The sequence below is a fragment of the Triturus cristatus genome, chromosome 12 (assembly GCF_964204655.1).
Source record: "Triturus cristatus chromosome 12, aTriCri1.1, whole genome shotgun sequence".
Classification (NCBI taxonomy): domain Eukaryota; kingdom Metazoa; phylum Chordata; class Amphibia; order Caudata; family Salamandridae; genus Triturus; species Triturus cristatus.
In genome coordinates this window covers 169,928,419-169,947,558 of record NC_140595.1, presented here as the reverse complement: position 1 = coordinate 169,947,558, position 19,140 = coordinate 169,928,419, and the positions used below count along the sequence as shown (strand labels likewise).

The 19,140-nt window shown below is 41.8% G+C and overlaps 1 protein-coding gene across 2 annotated transcripts in view; it reads right to left on the bottom strand.

The window, feature by feature from the left end:
* Positions 1 to 1,336: 1,336 nt before the first annotated feature.
* Positions 1,337 to 19,140, bottom strand: part of SV2A (synaptic vesicle glycoprotein 2A) — a 291,859-nt gene continuing 274,055 nt past the window's right edge. For both annotated transcript variants that reach the window (XM_085639941.1, XM_085639940.1), the window contains exons 9-13: positions 18,187 to 18,351; positions 15,180 to 15,313; positions 9,137 to 9,340; positions 6,276 to 6,435; positions 1,337 to 4,737 (exon numbers count right to left, since the gene is read on the bottom strand). In XM_085639941.1, coding sequence (XP_085496067.1) covers positions 4,554 to 4,737; positions 6,276 to 6,435; positions 9,137 to 9,340; positions 15,180 to 15,313; positions 18,187 to 18,351 — 847 coding nt within the window. In that variant the 3' untranslated portion in view covers positions 1,337 to 4,553. The remainder of the gene's footprint in view (positions 4,738 to 6,275; positions 6,436 to 9,136; positions 9,341 to 15,179; positions 15,314 to 18,186; positions 18,352 to 19,140) is intronic.

Sequence of the window (19,140 nt, the reverse complement as noted above, 5' to 3'; positions counted from 1 at the left end):
ATGGAGATACGGCAATGCGGGGCTAATTGCATTTGTCAAAAATAGCCTGGGACCATAGTGGCTCACAGCAGCCGGGGGTCAACAACCCTGTGCCCTTATGAAGAAACTGCTGCTGCAATTGAGACTATGCTTTTGAGCATTCTTTGTTGGTAACAGGCATGTAAAATAATTCATTCTATGTTTTTTCTTTTTTGAGAAATCAGAGTGGAATCCGCACAACGGATTCATGATCTGTCCAGGATTATTTTTTAAGGATACTCCCGCTCATGGAAAAAGACTGAATTTGGGAGGTATGTACTCACCCAAACTATGACGAGTTAATGGGCATTGTACTTATACTGTTTAACTGACTGCAAAGCGCATTGACACCCTCAGGCATACTGCGCTATTGATAGAAAAAGTAAGTAAATATTACAAAAGGACATGATACTTTCTGGGATATGACACACTTCAGATCAAATATAAATAACCAAACTAATAAATAAATACATACTCAATAAGGCAAAGAGATAAGAGAGTGAAGACAAACATGATAGATAATGCATCATCCGCTAGTGCAACACCGAGAGGCAGGCAGCTGACCAATCAGCTATGATCTCCAACTGCTTCAATTGAAATAATGCAAAAAAATTCATGTCAAAAACCGATAAGGCAAATCAGAATGAGTCCGAGGAAGACAAACATGGCAAAAATATGCTATCACCTATTAGATCGCAAGCCGAGGTGATTGGCCTAGCCAGCCAATCGGCTTTGAGATGCAGAAGATGTTTAATGATGAAATAAACTTGCTGAACATAGGCGTGTTAGAAAGAAAGAGGATACCCTTGGCTTGAGGTTGACATCCAAATGTTTGTCACTTTGGAATGCTTCGCCACAATCCGTGAAGGCCACATCAAGAGCTTCTTCAAGACACTGCTGTTTAGGAACACCTCTGGTTATTAGTGCTGCCTTTGCTCATGGATCTGTGGACCACGCTTAAAAAGCCTGCAGGTTGCATAAAGCAGAGGATATAATTCAGAACTCAGAGCGCGCACCACTAGGCTCCTTGTAAACTTTGGCCTACAATTTCTAAACTTTTGCAACGGAGCTCAGACTTCACATAGGCCGGCATGCACATCAATAAGGTACAATGTATTGCACAAGCACTGGGGCAAACATTAGTAAATGTGGTCCCAACAGTGTTCGATAGACTTATCTTAGTATGGTCTGTTTTTGGAATACTGTGGGAGACAGAAAGGGTTCTGGTAGAACCCCCCCCCCCCCATCACAAGTTTCCCCTGTCTGTCTTATGTGAGCTCCTTAAGAGACCTCACCTCTTATTGTTTATTTCTTCATCTTCTCAAAGAAAGACTACACCTCATTTTTAACCCCAAAGCCTCTCAATTCCCCTGCACCCATAAATTCCCTGGATAGAATTTGAAAACATAGACTGTAAACACATACTTTGCTGTAATATGGACCACAAAGTACAGACTAGGTAGGCGATGTTAGCCAATGGATAACGTGCAAACTTCAGAATTCTCCTACTTGACTGTAGTTGTGTTATTCTGGGCACATAAATAAGTCTCCCTGTGTAAATAATTGTAAATATGTGAAGTGCACCTGTATAATTCAAACCTGCACGTCCATACTTGATATACACAAGATTGTATCTTCCACTAGCACCCCTCATAATGTACACCTCTCCGCTTCTCCTTAGCTAGGTTTGGGTAACATAAATACCAGTACATGCATGCATACCTAAATCTTGATCATACATACACATCTCCCTGTAAAAATCTCAAACTGCAATTTTCTATGTGGCACTTGCCTCGAAAACTGTTGGAATTTGAGGTGGATTAGTTCTCCCTAGGTTTTCTAACCTATTTGGATAGAGAATTTAGCTGTACTTAAAAATGGCATACATGTCAACATTTTTATAGGGAGATATTTATTTAAGGTCAAGATATCTCAGTCTTTGTACAGGAGTCTATGTTTTTTCAAAAGGAGCCTTTCTTAGAGTGTGGCGGATATGATACTCTATCAAAACCTGGCAGAAATCCTGTCCACCATTTCCCAAGTGCCATAGGCTATAATGCACTTGTAATGCAGTGGACAGGACATCCGCTACCGAGCATTCCATCCACCAAACTTTAAATACGCCCTATGTCTCCACATGGAACCTTCCCCAAGTGCTCAGTTGCTATCCTTTTTCTACAAAACGGGCGTGTTTATGCGTTCTATGAAAATGCAGTTGGTCATATTTGTATCAGGAAACCCTTAAATCGATTCACAATACAAAAAATTGAAATGTAGTGGTTAGTAATGAAAAAATGGTCAGTAGTAAAAAAAAGATGAAAATAAAAGTGTAAGCAAACCAAGGCCTGGGGCACCTCAACTTTCCCAGAGCACAACCCTGAAACTCACTCTTTCAAAATCCCAAAAAGAAGACTGAAAGGCCTGAAAAACTTGGTGCCCTATTTAGAGTATGGATGGAATTGAAAATCCCCCAATTTCTGGTGGAAACTCTAAATACAGAGTAGATTCCACCAGCTGAATTTCCTGTGCTATAGTGATAAAATTGTGGAGGAAATTAACCTGGTGGATTAAAGTGCATATTTAGAGTTTCTTCTAGAAACTGGGGGATTCCAGTTCCTTCCAAACTCTAAATTAGCCACTTGGGGGCCTGATTTGGAATTTGGCGTATTGGTTACTCCATCACAAACATGATGAATATTATGTGCACTATTACAAGGGGTGTGCAAAATGTGTGTAATCTGCTTTCACGTTACTATGCAAAATTCCAGGAAAATGACGTATAATTATGCATAATGCGAATCTGTCTTTTAACACTATATTTTAGCGCCACATGATTACTCACTGAAATTTTTGACACAAGAACGCATTTTGTGGTAAAAAAACTAGTGCATAAAATAGAAGAGGTGCGAACACCAGCCATTCGCTTTCCGGTGGTTTGCGCTATTCTCGTGCTCTTGTTGTCAAATTTTCCCAAGAATGGCGAATGATTATATGACATGGTATAAATGCGTAATTTTGAAGACTCCACAAAGCGACCATAATGGAAAATTCCCGAAATTATGCCGGGGGATTTAAGTTTCGACCAATCCTACTTATTATCATATGGCACTTTTAATAAGACGGATGGTATGGCTATCCCGTTGTGACGGAGTAACTCATCTTCCATTTCTAATAAGACGGATGGAATGTCTATCACCTTGTGACGGAGTAACTCATCTTCCATTTGTAATATGACGGATGGAATGTCTATCACCTTGTGACGGAGTAACTCATCTTCCATTTGGAATATGACGGATGGAATGTCTATCACCTTGTGACGGAGTAACTCATCTTCCATTTATAATAAGACGGATGGAATGGCTATCATGTTGTGACGGAGTAACTCATCGTCCATTTGTAATAAGACGGATGGAATGGCTATCATGTTGTGACAGAGTAACTCATCTTCCATTTGTAATAAGACGGATGGAATGTCTATCACCTTGTGACTGAGTAACTCATCTTCCAAACTCTAAATCAGGCCCTTTGTTTTCCTGGAGCCCGGCTGTAAAGTGCAAACGGCTAATAAGCAGAGAAGTGTCTCATTTTGCGGGGTGCGCCTGACCAAAAGCCCAATTTACCCCTATTTCCATTGAAATGATTTCTGGGGAAAAGCTGCCATCTGGAGGCCATATGTGATATTGCTTATTAATCTGGCACTCAAAAGTTACCACTTTTTCGGGAGAGCACGCGGAGGCATGTGATTAAAGGAAGTTACTGTCTTGCAGCAGTGAAATGAAAAACACGACCGGAAGTGAGGTGAAAGAACGTCTTATTGATGGTTGGTTTAGACTGTGTGACGGTGCAAGATACAGCAAGTTCCAGCAGAGCTGATATGGTTGTAGCTGCCCCTGTCTTAAAGGAGTAATGTGAAAGAACACATGGATCAGACATTTTAGGGTGAGTGGGCCCTATTCCATGAGAGGGCTTTCCATCGAACGAAAAGGTCAGTTATATGGTGCACACCACAAACTGAGCTACCTGTCAAGAATTTAGACGTTTAGTAAAAACGTAGCAATTGGATCAATCTGTTTAAGTCTCCGCCTCATTGGCTCTCGCATCTCCACAGCGGCAAGAGGCCCTCTGCAGGGTGTACTTTGCCCAAATGGCGCGAGATGGAGCCTTGTCTCTTCAGTAGTATTTAGTGAGCTTCAAGGAAGCAGGACTGTGTTTGAATAGGATCCCACCCTATTTCCATCGACATCCCCTCTATTGGCACCTTTCTGCTCCCACATTATTTAACTAGGACACCAGAATGGTTTCTGCCTTCCAGTTCAGTGCAATGCAAAAAGGTTACTTGGTCTTCACCACTCCTTCCTTCAGGAACGACATCTCCAAAGAGGCGGATTCACACACACAAAATAACTTAAAACTGTTGGGGGCGTGTAGAGACAGAGATGGCAGAGGAGGGCGGGATGGGAGCGGCTGTGGACCAAAACAAAAGACATTTCACAGTGTCTACAAATCTATTTTCCCCTCCACCCGCAAACCGGTTTTCACTGGAGCACCTGGCCCCGGGTCTCTGGCAGCTTGAGAGCCAGCGAGCTGCCCACCGCCAGGGCCACCGACGCCAGCAGGATGGGGACGGCTTTGGTCACCCCCACAAAGGAGGTGAAAATGCTGATGCCCAGAACAGCTGCAAGTTTGCAGAGAGCATTGAGGAATCCAAAGGCTGTCGTCCTGTCGAAATGGAAAAACAAGGAATATAGTTGTTAAAGAAGTCCTTCAAATTCAACAAAGGAGCATGCCAAACTCAGAGAGAGGCAAATATATCTGCTCCAATGCATAATAATATGACAGTGTTATTGTTATAATACACGGCGAGGAGTGGAAACCGATTGATACTTGTAAATAATGCGAGTGAAAAAAGAACGAACATGAACAACAGAAATAGATGTCAAACCAAAACCACTTTCTTCTGGGAATGGCACTTGAATGTGAAGTCTCCTGTCTTTTTTCAAGAGAAAATCCTTTGAAAATCTCATGGGACTCATTTATTTACTTTTCAGTTATGTCAAATATGACTGGAAGGGCAAATGTGAAGTTTCTGGCAAACCCATATGTGTGGATGTCAACCTGCCCTCTTCATTCATTGGTCTGTTATTGTACCATTCACATTTTCTTCCTCCCACTTCAACATACAGAATGTTCCCTGAGTTAGACCACTTCAGCCATTGACAAACTGCACTACGATTAAAGGAATTCAGCCCTTTCACAAGTAGTTCCCTTAGATGCTAGGGGCTACTATGCAAATATTGATTTTTTGAGACCAAAAATATGTTTGTGTTCATCCAGTTATTTTGTTAGCTTGTCAAAGGGCCAGGCAGCTACCTCAACAGTAAAGTTTTTGAAAAGGCCATGACAGCAACCACTGAAAAAGCCAAAAGGCTAGTGACCAATACCAGACCTATTGGCTTTGCCAATGCTTGTCATTGTAGCAAACACCCTGTTTATCCTTTCTTTCATTGGTTTAGAAACTATTCTGAAAACTCCACTTCTTCCTCCACAACACCTGTGGTTGACTGCCTTAGGAGCTGGGTCAGGGCCTTGGGAATATGAAGGGATACATAAGAAGAACCCTCTCCAAAGGTATCCACAGACCTATCTAAGACCCTCATCTGCATCCCCTATAATCAACGAATGGGTGTTTCGAGTCCTCTTTCCACATCCATTATCATTGTTATCCCACCGCTACCAAACTGAAATGCCCTAAGACAAATCATATTATGGTTTGAGCTACACAAATCCAGTGGATAAATACAGAAACATTGGCGAAAATGGAGGTTTCTCAACAGGTTAGCAGGGGAGATGGAGGAGAGTCAATGCACCCTGGAATCAGGAGTCATCATAAAAGAGCTGTAAGGTAAGTGTTCATGAGACTCACTCCTTACCTATCTTGCCTGTGGGGCTACTGGTGTTGTTAAGCCACACTGACCTGCACCAATGAATTTGCCAGGCATTCGCCATGATGTAGCAAGACAGCCTGCCCTTCTCAGCTGAGGTTGTGTGTGGTATGTTAACAGCCATTGTTTTAGACTTGGAGGTCTTGACATTTTGTCTCCATTTTTCTGGGCTGTTAAAGTTACCCAGCTGTTCCCTATTTGTGAAAAAGTCTGTAGTGGCTAGAACCCACAAACCTGCCTGCTTTTTACTGTGTTCATCCATTCTTCCAATAATTCTTAGCATGCTTCCACACAGAGTAGAGTGAATGGATGTACCTTTTATCCGAAGGGTAGAGCTCCACGGTAAGCACATCGAGAGCGTTCCACGAGGCGATGCTGACCCCCCCAAACAGGCAGAGCAGGGCGATCATGGCCGACTCGCTGTTCCCAAAAGACAGGAAGAAGCAGCTGATGCAGGACATGACACTGGAACCAGCTGTGACAGGGAGAACCATGGGCAAAAAGAGAAATATCAGCACATGACAAGTTTTTAACTAGAGATGCCATCTTAGATCACAATAAAGAATCCGTACCTTAAGGCTAGACTATCTTAGACCTTTTCAGGACAAGGGTTTTATGTTCGGGTGCCAGCCTAAATTAGCACTTGGCTCAAGTTTTCATTTGCGATGCCATTTTGGATCAATCATTACTAGACAGGCTTTCTAACATATTGCACCACCAAAGATCAGAACTAAGTAAAAGGTTTAAACTGAAGTGTTTAAATACCACACCAATTTATGAGAAGACAAGGAAAGTAAATTAGAGAATTCCAATCCTTCCCAAGGAGCATTTCTGAAAATGTAAAATGTTGAATTTGTATTTTATGTTGCTGTGTGCTATAAACTGACAATCACGGTGTAAGAGCACTTACTGTCTGGATATAAAGATTTCAAAATTAATGTGACCAGCTTGACCTTACAATGAGAACAAGCAACGGCAAGGCCAATAATTCTAGCTTTAAGGGGATGATGTATGGTAATGAGCAGCATTACAAGTAAATAGCATGGGAATAGATATGTATTTCTCTGGAAGCAAAGAACTGTAGGATAATACTGCTGTAGGTTAAAAGGTCAGGTAACAGTTGGACTGTCAAGCCAGACCTAAAAATCCTTGTAGGTTAATGAGAGCCCACCTCCCAAGCAAGCTCTTGCCGGAGAAATACAACATAAATCATCTAGTTATCTAAGACACTTTACTAGCATCCCAATGTCGGGTGTGCACCCCTAAAAGATCAAGCTCAGGCTGCCGGATAAGCCAACAAAATGATCACAGCTGTGTGGAGGGCAAGAACTTTACTGTAAAAGCACACAACTTCTACCCAATCAAAACATGTACTCCTGGCTCACAACATGTGGGCGAAGCCAAAGCCTTTCTCTAGTGGTGCTCACTTAACTGTCTGGGGAAGCTGCACTGTCAAGCCAGACCATAAGAGGGCCAGATGCACGTTTGAAAATCTCAGGAGTGCATGAGTTGGTTATACTCAGCACTTGTACTACATACATAGTACCGTAGGAGAGCAACACCATAGGCATTGCATACATTTTTTGAATTGGAAGGCCATTGATTTTGGAGTATTTGCTGATAGTATGCAGGAGAAATTAGGTTAAGATGAATGTTTCTTTGCAACACTACTCAATCCGGAGGGTTGTGTGTGTTGTTGGTGACTCAATCAATGACAAATGATCAGTCACCAGAAGCCCTATGTCCACAAGACATCAGTATGCCTCTTATAAAGTAGGCACAAATATTTTCCGGGTCGGCATTGTCAGCCACATGTTGGTTCCACCCTGATAATTCCCTTACCGTGCTTCCGGTGTACTATTCTGCTTTCATCGTTGGCTGTTGAGATTGTCTACTCAACAGATCATGTATAGAAGGTGCTTGAGAGGTCAATAATTCCCTCTCATGTTCAATAGGTGCTCTGAGCTGTGGCCATCAGTGTAATCGCTTTTCGGATCAGGGTAGCTGTCCGGTGGTAGTGACTAGACAGCTCTATCGAGTAGCTAGAGAGGTGACTAAGCCTGGCCCCAGACAAGATCTTTTGAAGCAGGTATAAGACAGCTGGAATTATTCTTCGATCATAACAGTGATCTGGTGGGCAAAAGAACATTTTAACGCCATAGATGAGGATGGAGACCTCATATCTGCCCTTATATGTCCTTCTCGTCATACTCGCTTTTCTAATATGATGCTCATTGATTTGCGAAGGACCGTGTGTCCTCATCTGAAGGTGATCAGCACCTGAACACAGCCTTTATCCTTGCTTTATGTGGCATAACTCAGTGTTATTCTAAGGCACCCAGAGGATCACCTGCCCTGCCTCTTTCGCAATGCACCTTCATTTACTGACGCTGCGGCATACCATTTCACTACAACCATTGATCTCTGCACTCACTGTTAAATGTTTTGGAATGGAATTAAGCTCTGTCCATGACTGATAGACATAGTCATGATGGAGCAGGTCTACGGGTAGCCAACGGACATTGCTTCTTAGCCCTGATGAGAACAGCAGGACAAACGCGTCAACTGTTACCAATATGGGCTGATGTTTACAAATCATGTTTTCGAGCCCATAGGGCATTGTCCTTGAGGTTCCTTGTGCCTTTATTCCTTTATTCAGCCTTTGTTTTTATTGCTGAGCAATACGTGCATATTTCACTTCCACTACAGAACTACTCCACTGCGCAATCCGTGCATTTATACATCTGTTCACAATGTAAAATGTCAGCTGCATCCTTAGAAATACAGGGCTTTTGTGTCACTGTTCCTTTCCATAACAAATGGATCCCTATTGTTCAGGGTTGAATTTCATTTAATTCTTCTGCACATAGAAGCTTTAGACAGCATGTAGAGTGAATCCTCAGGGGCTACTGTTCTTGAATATTCTCCAATCCCCTGTTCCTGTTGCAATAGTAGATGGTCCAGGTTGTGCGTCCTTCAGTGCCCATGTACAGTTGCTGTCTGTCCTCATAAAATGATGCTCATAGACCAAGAGTGAAAGCTTTCTGCATAGGTACCTGCACACTGACCTTCATATACATTGGACCCAGGAAGTGAGTTGCATGCCATGCCCCACACACCCATACTCATGCAGATAAAATGCCCACCCTTTGGGTGCAGAAACAGCCTGGCCATACCTAACATCCTCAGCCGCCCAATTTTGTCCATGAGGAGGGCAGACACGATGTTACCCGGCAGGACAGCCAATGTGCCCAGGAAGCTGACAAAGTAGATCATGTAGGCATTGTTGTCATCGCTAAAGTCGAGCTGGCAGCCCTCCTTGCTGTGTAGGAAGGAGCTGTTCACTATCCTGCTGTCGATGAACTTGTAGTCGAAGAGATCTAACAAGAGAGAGAAGAAAATCGGATGAGTAGAGGTGAGGACAGACATTACCGGCCTACTTCATCCCTGAAAGGGCTGTGGAGAAGCCAGGGACATGCCGAAGTCTAGAATGGGACTGCATTTTTACCCAGCTTGCCAACACATTTCTAAATTTACCTTTGGGCTGATTCCCAGAGGGGTTTGATTCTTTTACAACATGATTCTTTCTTTTTCTTTTGACCTCGACTGGCAGCTCTACCAACCTTCTCAGCATCCCCAACCTAAACTCACCCTCCCCTCTTCCTAGGCCCTCGGTAACACCATTATGCGAACTCTAAGTTACCAACACTGTCTTCCTCCACCCTATTTCTTCCAAACTCTATGAAGAGTCCTCAGCATTACTGAACCATGTTGAAGTGCCCCAGGCAGACCTAACAACTTTACAGACATTGAATTGGCTAGCTCACACTAAGATGTCCTCCTATAAGCTATTTATTGTAAAGTTAAGATGCATTCCATACTTCTTACCCTGTTCTTGCCATTTGCTTTTACAAATCTACGTTTCGACTTCAGTCGAACATTCTGCACACCTTTAATAGTGCCAACACAGTCTTTGTTTCCTGTTCCTCTTTTGTTAGCTCCACGTACAAAAACTCTCGAATTACCCTCTCAGTGCACCATTCCCTAATTAAGATCGGGCTTCCTCAACAAGTAGCTCGGGAGCACCTGGTAGCTCTCCAGCTTTCTGTGAGTAGCTCCCCCAAGTGTAACTACAACTAGCAAATTGTAAGATTTTGTTTAGTTGAATTAGATGGGGTTCCAAAATTGAAAAGGGTATATTTAAACATAAAAGGTCTGTATTTTTATAAACAATAAACTGATTTTGGAAAAATTACATATAAGGATAATATTTAAATGATACTTTATGCTGGATCAAGAAGCACTAAGATTGTTAATCGTTCTTAGGTGCTTGGGGGGCTTTGTGAATATATCACTGCTACGACATCTAGAGTCATTCAAAATTGAAATTGATGAAGCTTCATTTTTTTACTTTATTGCTGGTGGCTTTGTCTGATACACAGAGCTGGTCACTACTAGTATTACGAAATGCAATGGCTACTTGTCTGAAGTGGCTACTATCTCTTTAGAAACACTGACAATTTTGTGTTAGTCGCTCAGGATGACTTTTATGGAGCATGAGTAGTTCTTATTAGAGAAAAGGTTGGACAGCCCTGATCTAGAGCCATTAACAGCTTGAAAGTCATATTCAAATGCCACCGCGTTCATTTTGTAAATTTTGCATGACTGTCCCTGAGGGTCACCAATACATTCCTACTATACTTTTGTTTATAACTAAGGTTCCCAGTTTGTTTCTCTGGGTCTATTTAATTTCAATACGTGAATAATACAGAACTTAAGTCTTCTGAGTGTCACTCATCACCACCAGGTCAATAAATACACATATTGATTTGGAGGCAGTTATAAGAGGTCCACATGTTCTACTACCACAATGCTTATGTTTTCAGGTGTATATATTAACAAAATGGGGTGACCCTGTGTCCCTAGGAACCTGGGTATTTGATATATAAAGAACAATGGTTCTCTTGGGTAGAAACAATGCGTATTGCGGTTAGCCATTGTTACTTCAGCATAACATATGATACATTTCTGAAAGCCAGAACATTTCTTAAGCAAATGGGGGAAGGAACAAGAACACAGAAAAAGGTTTTTTCATTAATTTATGTATCAGAATTGATAGCATTCGTTATGCGAACCGAATTATATTAATTTATGTATCAGAATTGATAGCATTCGTTATGCGAACCGAATTATATACAACAAAAATACATTGCAGAATTTTTGCACTTCAAAATTCATACAGTGATACACAATGGTGAGATAGTAGTGCTCAGTGGTGATATAGATACACAGTGCAGTAAGGTGGTAGTGGGGGGATGCAGTTTGTTTTGGAGGGCCAAATTCAAGAAGCAGTGACAAGTACGTTAAACAAATTATATAGTTGATAGCGACTATGTCCTGCAATCTGTGCCAAAATAGATCGTCGACGTTTCAACCCTATGGGCGCTTGGTGGAGTGTCACAAGTGGGTCTTCATCAGGACTGTGGAGGAGGAGAGGTCGCCTATGGGAAGGAGTATTATAATAATGAGTGTTCAAGTTCCCATTGTTCGAAAGTAATTAAATCAAGGAATTGTATTATAGACTCACCCTAGAATTTCAAGGGCGGTCAAGGCAATTGATTGAAGGGGTTGGTTTATTCTAGCAACATGTCTGTGAAAAATAAGGTATTTGTAAGTGCTAACTCAGATGTGAGTAAAACACAATAGCTTGGAATAATTCTAAAATCTTACCAACTGTGATATGAATTGCAAAGAAGATCTAAAGGAAAACAAGATAAAGGGGAAAATTAATCCCTAAGAAACCAAAAGTTGATTTGAGAGTGGTATAATCAGGGGACAATGGTAAAACTCACCAAAAAATGATTGTATTCTGGTAAAACGGAGTCCTCACGAAACACTGCTTTCTGGTTGCAGAGCAAGTGAGAAATGAGCTCTTAAGTACACTAGGCCAAAGCTCCAGCTGGGAGCTTGATGATGATTGACAGGTGTGTTCAATCACAGCATCACAAGTCCTCACTGCCGAGTCAAAGGGCTACAGCTGAACTGTAGCTAAAACAATCAATCAATTAAATTCTGCCAGGTAAATGTGTGCAGACGAAGTGAAGGGAAAAATGCCGATTTGGATAGTTAAACCCGAATCGCTTTGGCGAATGTATTGGGTAAGGGAAAAAGAATATTCATGGTGATACTACCTTGCATGGAAACAATTGATTGATTCATAGAGGAGGGGCCTACGCAGGCAAGCTGGGTTGGGCTCCCACCGTGAGCTTGATGATGATTGACACAAGTGTTCAAAGAAAGCAGCCAAAGGATTTCACTAGCGCTGAGTATGATTGAAGCTGAAAAAATCCAGCTGAAAGAGGCTGTAGGAAATCAATTGAACTTCTGCAAAGCAGATAAATGTATTCAGGGAAAAGCAGTTTTATAAAAATACACTTCATGAATTCTGGATGTGGGTGCTGATCATACAATCTTGCCTAAATTTAGAGGCTTGGACAGGTATTCAGTCTCCATGAAAAAACTGTGTTTTATGTAATGGAAACACAGTGATTCATGCAGGAGTAACAAGAATATCATGAAAGAGCACAATAAATGATAGAGACAACAGATCTAAAGCACTCCGAAAATACAATGGTATTAATAGTCATTAAATAATTTTTGTAAACAACGCTGTGGTTTTTGGACATGTAAAAAGAAACATTAAGTGCTAAAATCAGTTTAACATAACAAAGACATGTTATTTTAAAGGACATTCGTACTGTTGGGCGTTACTACATGTAGATGGTTAAAAACATACAGTAGAAGTGCCCTTATGTAATGTGTGCAATTGTCCTTAAAAAGTGGGGGAGGCATGGGACTGGGGAGAACTAAAGTTGGCCCATCTGTCTCGAAGTCTCTTCTTGTTCATTGAGCCCCTCGGTTACTGAATTAAGTGAATGTATCCATTTGCACTCTTTATACCTGAGAGCTTGAACAACGGAACCACCCCTGGGACTGGGCAGTATCCTCTCAAGTATAAGCCATTTGAGACTTGTAGCCGTGTGCATTTTGTTCGAAAAATGTTCGACTAGGGGTGCTCCTGGGACATTGCATCTCACCCTGCTCATATGTTGCAGTATCCTCGTTTTTGCCTTCTGAGTTGTTTGACCCACGTAACCTTTTTCACAGGGACATATAATGGCATACACAACATTCATGCTGTTGCAATTGGTGAATGCTGGAAGTTTGTGGGTTTTGTGGTTGTGTGTAAAAGATACACCTTCGATGGTAAGGGGGCAGGCTTTGCAAATCCCGCATTTGTGATGTCCTATCAGTGGCGGTAATCGCAGCTGGTCCCTGATGTCTGGTGCTTTTGGAGTCTCCAAATAGGCTTTTACTAGATTGTCTTTCAAGTTTCATTGTCTTTCAAGTTTCTGCCCCTCTTAAAAGCAAAAACCGGTTCAGAATTGGTAGGTAGATAACTGGCAACCAAATTCCAATACTTCTTCACAATTTTCTTGATGGCATTGCTTTTGGAGTTGAAAGTGGTAACACACACCAGGCCCTTTGAAGTCTTCTCCTTGTCGCCAGGTCTTAGCAGCTCATCTCGCGGACAATACCAGGCTCGTTTCCGTGCTCTCCTGAGTAATCCAAGAGGGTAACCTCTTTCTTTTAGTCGTGTGGTCAGGATATCCGTTTCCCTGAAGAAGTCCACCCTGCGTGTGCAATTCCTCCTGAGTCTCAGGTATTGCCCAAAGGGGAGGTTGTCCCTTAAATTCCGGGGGTGGTGGGACTGGTATTTGAGAAGCGTATTTCTTTCAGCTGGTTTCCGGTATAAATCACAAAAGATAAGGTCATCCTCGACTTTCAGAGTGAGGTCTAGAAAATCAATGCTGGCATTGTTTTTAGTCATGGTAAACTGGATATCCATAGTCCTCTGATTGAGCCAAGCTAAAAACTCATCTAGTGCCGTTGTTGATCCGGTCCAGACCATGATAACATCGTCGATATATTGCTTCCAGACCTCAATATTCTCCAGAAAAGGGTTGGACAAGCTGTATAAATGTTCTTCTTCATAGGAATCCATGAAAATATTCGCTAGACTCGGTGCATATGTAGCACCCATGGCGACTCTTTTGCATTGAAAGTAAAATTGTTTAAGGAAAACAAAATAGTTCTTCCTCATGGCTATTTCCAACATGGTTGTCAAGAATTCTGTAGGGATCCAATGTGGTCTAGGGCGCCTGTCAAGCGAGTCCCTTACCACCCTTAATGCAGCTTCTTGTGGTATGGACGTATAAAGTGAGGCTACGTCCAAAGTGACAAGCCACTGGGTGTTGGCATCAAATGGCTGTCCCTCCAAGAGTTGGATCACATGGGTCGTGTCACGCACATATGACTTGGTATCTAGTACAAAAGGCTGAAGAAAGTGATCCAGAAATTGATTCAGGGGTTCCAGGATTGAACCGCAGCCAGAAACTATCGGTCTACCTGGTGGTTTGTTGAGGCGCTTGTGAACCTTGGGTAGAGTATAGATAGTTGGTAACCTAGGTTCCTTCTGGATGAGGAATTCTGCTTCTTGTTTGCTTAGAAATCCTTGATGTATGCCATCCTCTACCAAAGCTTGTATGAGGTTCCTGATCTCACCCGTGGGATCTCTACGGATGGGGAGATAGCTGTCTTGGACACTCAGTTGTTGTTTGATTTCGTCCACATAATCAGTAGTATTCTGTACCACCACGGCGCCACCTTTGTCTGCACTCTTAATCACAAAATATATGTTTTCAGGTGGTTCTATAATTTTATTGAATATAGTTACACAGAACACTAAAACCTCTCAGACATTGAAATGTTTAGTGTTCGTTTATCAGTTAAATAAAGGTGGAAACTACATTTTTGGTGATTAATTTGTTCATACACCAGAATCATAAACAATTTATAATAAGAAAACGATATGAAACGATATAAAATATATGGATAAACAGTTTAAAATGTCAAACATCATATTTGTAATATACACTGTAAATGCTATGCCTCCTAGTAATGTCTCATTCTCTGCTCCTGTTTTGAAAATCTTGTTAAACAGAAATCCAGTAATGCCTCGTTCTTCACCTGCTTACCCAAAATACTGTCCTTATAATTATCTGATATCCATGTTCCAACTGCGCAGCTGCATATAATGCATATTCAACATTTTTGTGTGAGATGCTCATTAAATAAATCCGAAAGAGGCCGGCTCACCTGTGTTGAAGAAGACGGTGGAGAGAAAGGTGCAGTTCTTGAAGAAGGTGTTGCTGGAGGTGATGTCCTCGAAGTAGCAGGCATCAAACAGGGTATCCTCAAAGGTCACAGACTTCATCTTGAGGCCGATGAACCTGCAGGTACAAATAAAAGTCACTGCCTGCCCATCGGGTCTATGGAACGTCTTTCTCTTGATCTGCTATTGTGTACCGTGGAAAGATGCTGTGTGAAATGCTGGCAAAAGTTGGATCCACTGGCAATTGACCAGAACCGTATTCCAAACCATAGTTTTTGCTCTTCACTAACACTTCAGAGACATATGATAAAACACAAGTCTGGAGCACAACATAGAAAGTAGTTCCAAAAGTTGTCACTTTCTGTAATCAGAAATTGTATTTGAAACACTAATTTATTTAGCATTAAGAAATTATCACATGCGTATATAAATACAAAGCAAATATAATTTATAAAGGTATAATCATGGAAATGTCCAATGCATTCTAAATAACAGAAATATAGACGTTAACAATGTACGGTTCCGTCTGACCACAGCCTTATGAAGGTATAATCATGGAAATGTCCAATGCGTTCTACATAACAGGAATATATACTTTAACAATGTATGGTTCCGTCCGACCACAGCCGTATGAAGGTATAGTCATGGAAATGTCCAATTCATTCTACATAACAGGAATATAGAAGTTAACAATGTACGGTTCCGTCTGACCACAGCCTTATGAAGGTATAATCATGGAAATGTCCAATGCATTCTACATAACAGGCATATAGACGTTAACAATGTATGGCTCCGCCTAAACACAGCCTTAACAATATGATGTTTTGATCCATACACAGCCAACACGTGTTTCGTCTTTATCCAAGACTTCCTCAGGGCTATTGATGTATGTTCAAGAACCAGTATTTATTTATGTATAGTTCCATTATGTTGGTCAGGTAGCCATATGACCAGTCACAGTGTATTAAGTAAGTACTCAGGAAGAATTGCGTCCATCCGGTGCACGATAACAACTATCAAAGACTCGCAGGGTGAGTAAAAATAAGTAAGGGTATGATAAGCAAAAAGGTCCTCTGATGAGGAATGCTGCTTCCCGGTGTCAGAGTAAACCTCCGGGTAGATTCCCAGTCAGAAACATGTTAAGATATGTGTTATGTAGAATTCATTGGATATTTTCATAATTATACCTTCATAACTAATATTTGCTTTGTATTTATATACACACGTGATCATTTTTTGGTGTTAAATAAATTAGTGCCGTGAGCACAATTTCGGATTACAGAATGTGATAACTTTTAGAACTACTTTCTATGTTGTGTTCCAGACTTATGTTGTGTGCTATGTATGGCATTGTTTTCACTGTCTGTCATAGCACACGATTAGCCTATGTACTCACCAGTATTCAAGGGAGGGTTTCAGTACGGTTCTCCCTTGCTCCACTGCTGCTGTTTGTAATAGTCAGAGACAAGCCATCTGCAAAGCCTTAATTCTGCTTCAATAGGAACAGTTTCAGCCTAATTGCCAGGCCACCCCCCTCTAAACAGGAATAAAGGCAACCCTGGAGTGGTTTTGGAATAGTTAGCCCTTCTCAATGAGTTACAGCTTGAGTCCTGTGACACAGAGTCTATCTGTGAATCCTGAGTCGTTGCATTTAGGCAAATACAAAGATGATTTTTGAAAACCTTGGCAAAGACTAATCCACTAGCTATTCACTCGGGCCGCATTCCAGTCCATCTGTTTTCACCACGATGCCACTTCAGCCGGGGCCCAGCCATATGTAAATAGGTGCTTGATTTACCAGAGAACAAATCAGTAAATGTAGTCTTTTTTCCATTAATTCTTTAGTCCTGCTTTGCAGATGTGCAAATTACGCTACTGGTGAAGTACCTCACAAATCTGAGCATGCAATGAGTGTTCCTTATTTAAAGAAAAACACCCTGAATATGCAAAGCCAAGACACTCAATGGATAAGCACGTCGGAGAAGCTTAGATACATCAGAAGGAACATCTATACATACGAACGTGGGAAACCAATCACCACTCGATGCTGGTACTTATAATAGTGCATCACGTCAGATAACTGCCTTTGAATATGTGATGACACAACACTTCTGCCTGGTGTGTATAATGATATACCACTTCTAATTGGTGCATGTTTCATGATGCACCGATTCCAAATGATTCACATGTATATATAATGGTCTCCTTTGTATTGGTCTGTCTCTTAATATACGTATGATGATACACCCCTTCTGATTGGTACATAGTCAAATATGTATGATGGTGGACTGCATCTGATTAGTTCATGTTTGTTGCATATGTATCTATGCAGATGTATCGCTTTTGAATGGTACACGTAAATGCCTGGTCATATATACTTTGCCCTTGAATTGTGCCATAACCACAACTTGAGTTTTGATGTTGCTTTCTGAGCCATATTGACTTGACCTGGACAATCCTGATTTTCTCAACTGCTTGGTGTTTTGGTATACCACGTTCCTTGCTACCACCTCCTGACAAGCTTTTCCACCACTGACAAAGGCGCTCCAAAAAGCCTTATAAGTCAAACTTTGTCTTGTCACTGTTGCGGCAGCTAACTCTCCTCTGTAACTCGTGATACACCCATAGGTATGGTCAATCACACTGCAACTACAGCGTTAGGTGACCACATTTGAGGTGGAACTACCCCTTTCTTATTTCTGCTGCCAAATCCACCACTTTCAGAGCAGAGTCATTTGTATGTTTATTTTTGATTGTCCACCTCTGTGTAGTGTCAGTTTGCTTCTGCCTTACAAGTAGCTGACAGCGCCCCCAATCCCACTGCCAAAGACCTCACAGCCTATCGGGAGCTACAATTATTTGCCTGGAAGCCAATCCGCCGCTATAACAAAAGTAGGCTTACTTTTAAAGCAAGCTTTTTTGATCAGACTCAAGCAGTCTCTCTGCTTGTCTATACCCACCCTGGCATCCCCGATCTCTAAAGGAACCTACTTGTCGTTGAAGAACATGCCGTCTCGATGGACTTGGTTTTCAAGCGTGAAGTTGAAAGTTAGATGCTCCACTCTTTCGCGCATATATACCCTCGTCTTCGATGCATATTCTATGTTCTGCAGATGTTTGATCATGTCGGGGAACCAGACAGTCAATCCGTAATAACTGTTGACAAAACAAGCATCGTTTCAATGTGTCATTCAGTCATTGATTAAAAGCAGCATAAAGAAATCATAAACCCAACGATGTGCCTGTGCACGAATCGTAATATACAGTTTTTACCTGATAAGTAGCAGCATCAGTTCAAGGAATAGAAGACACCGTCATGTACAACTGAATGTATACCTAAATATATCTTATACCTCATCTATACAACAAGTGTATTAGCAGGGTTAGTGTTGTGCGAAGTTTGTGGGTCTATGCAAGTGTGGCTCGTGTAGTTGCTGATTATTGGGCAACTGATTGCTCACAGAGATTCTATTACAGGACCGGAGGCTTCGTATTATGCTTCTCTTTCTATTTATTGCTACTCACAGCAGCCAATGAAAACTTTTCTTATGTAAAACAAACTACATTTCCCATGATACATATACCACATCACTTCCTGCAGGGCCCCATAAGAGCCAGTAACACCGGAACTAGTCCTCTTTCTTTGCTGCTCACGCAGACAGTTAAGTTGAGAGCTCCGATTTTACATTGATTGTACTATGGCTTTTGTGTACTGGTGATGCAATTTTATTGTGATAACAGTTTCGTGGTGCAGCGGTAGCATTGGCGAGAGCGCCCTGGGCTTATGTAACCCTCGGGTTGAACGGTCCGATTAACGTGCGGTGGCGCTTGGTGATTCCCGCTGTGTGCGGAGTGATCTTGGGGGCATTGCGGACGATTGTGGTCCGTGGCGCGAATGCGCGCATACTTGAATAATTGGTCAGTTTCAACGCGGCGCTCGGCCGC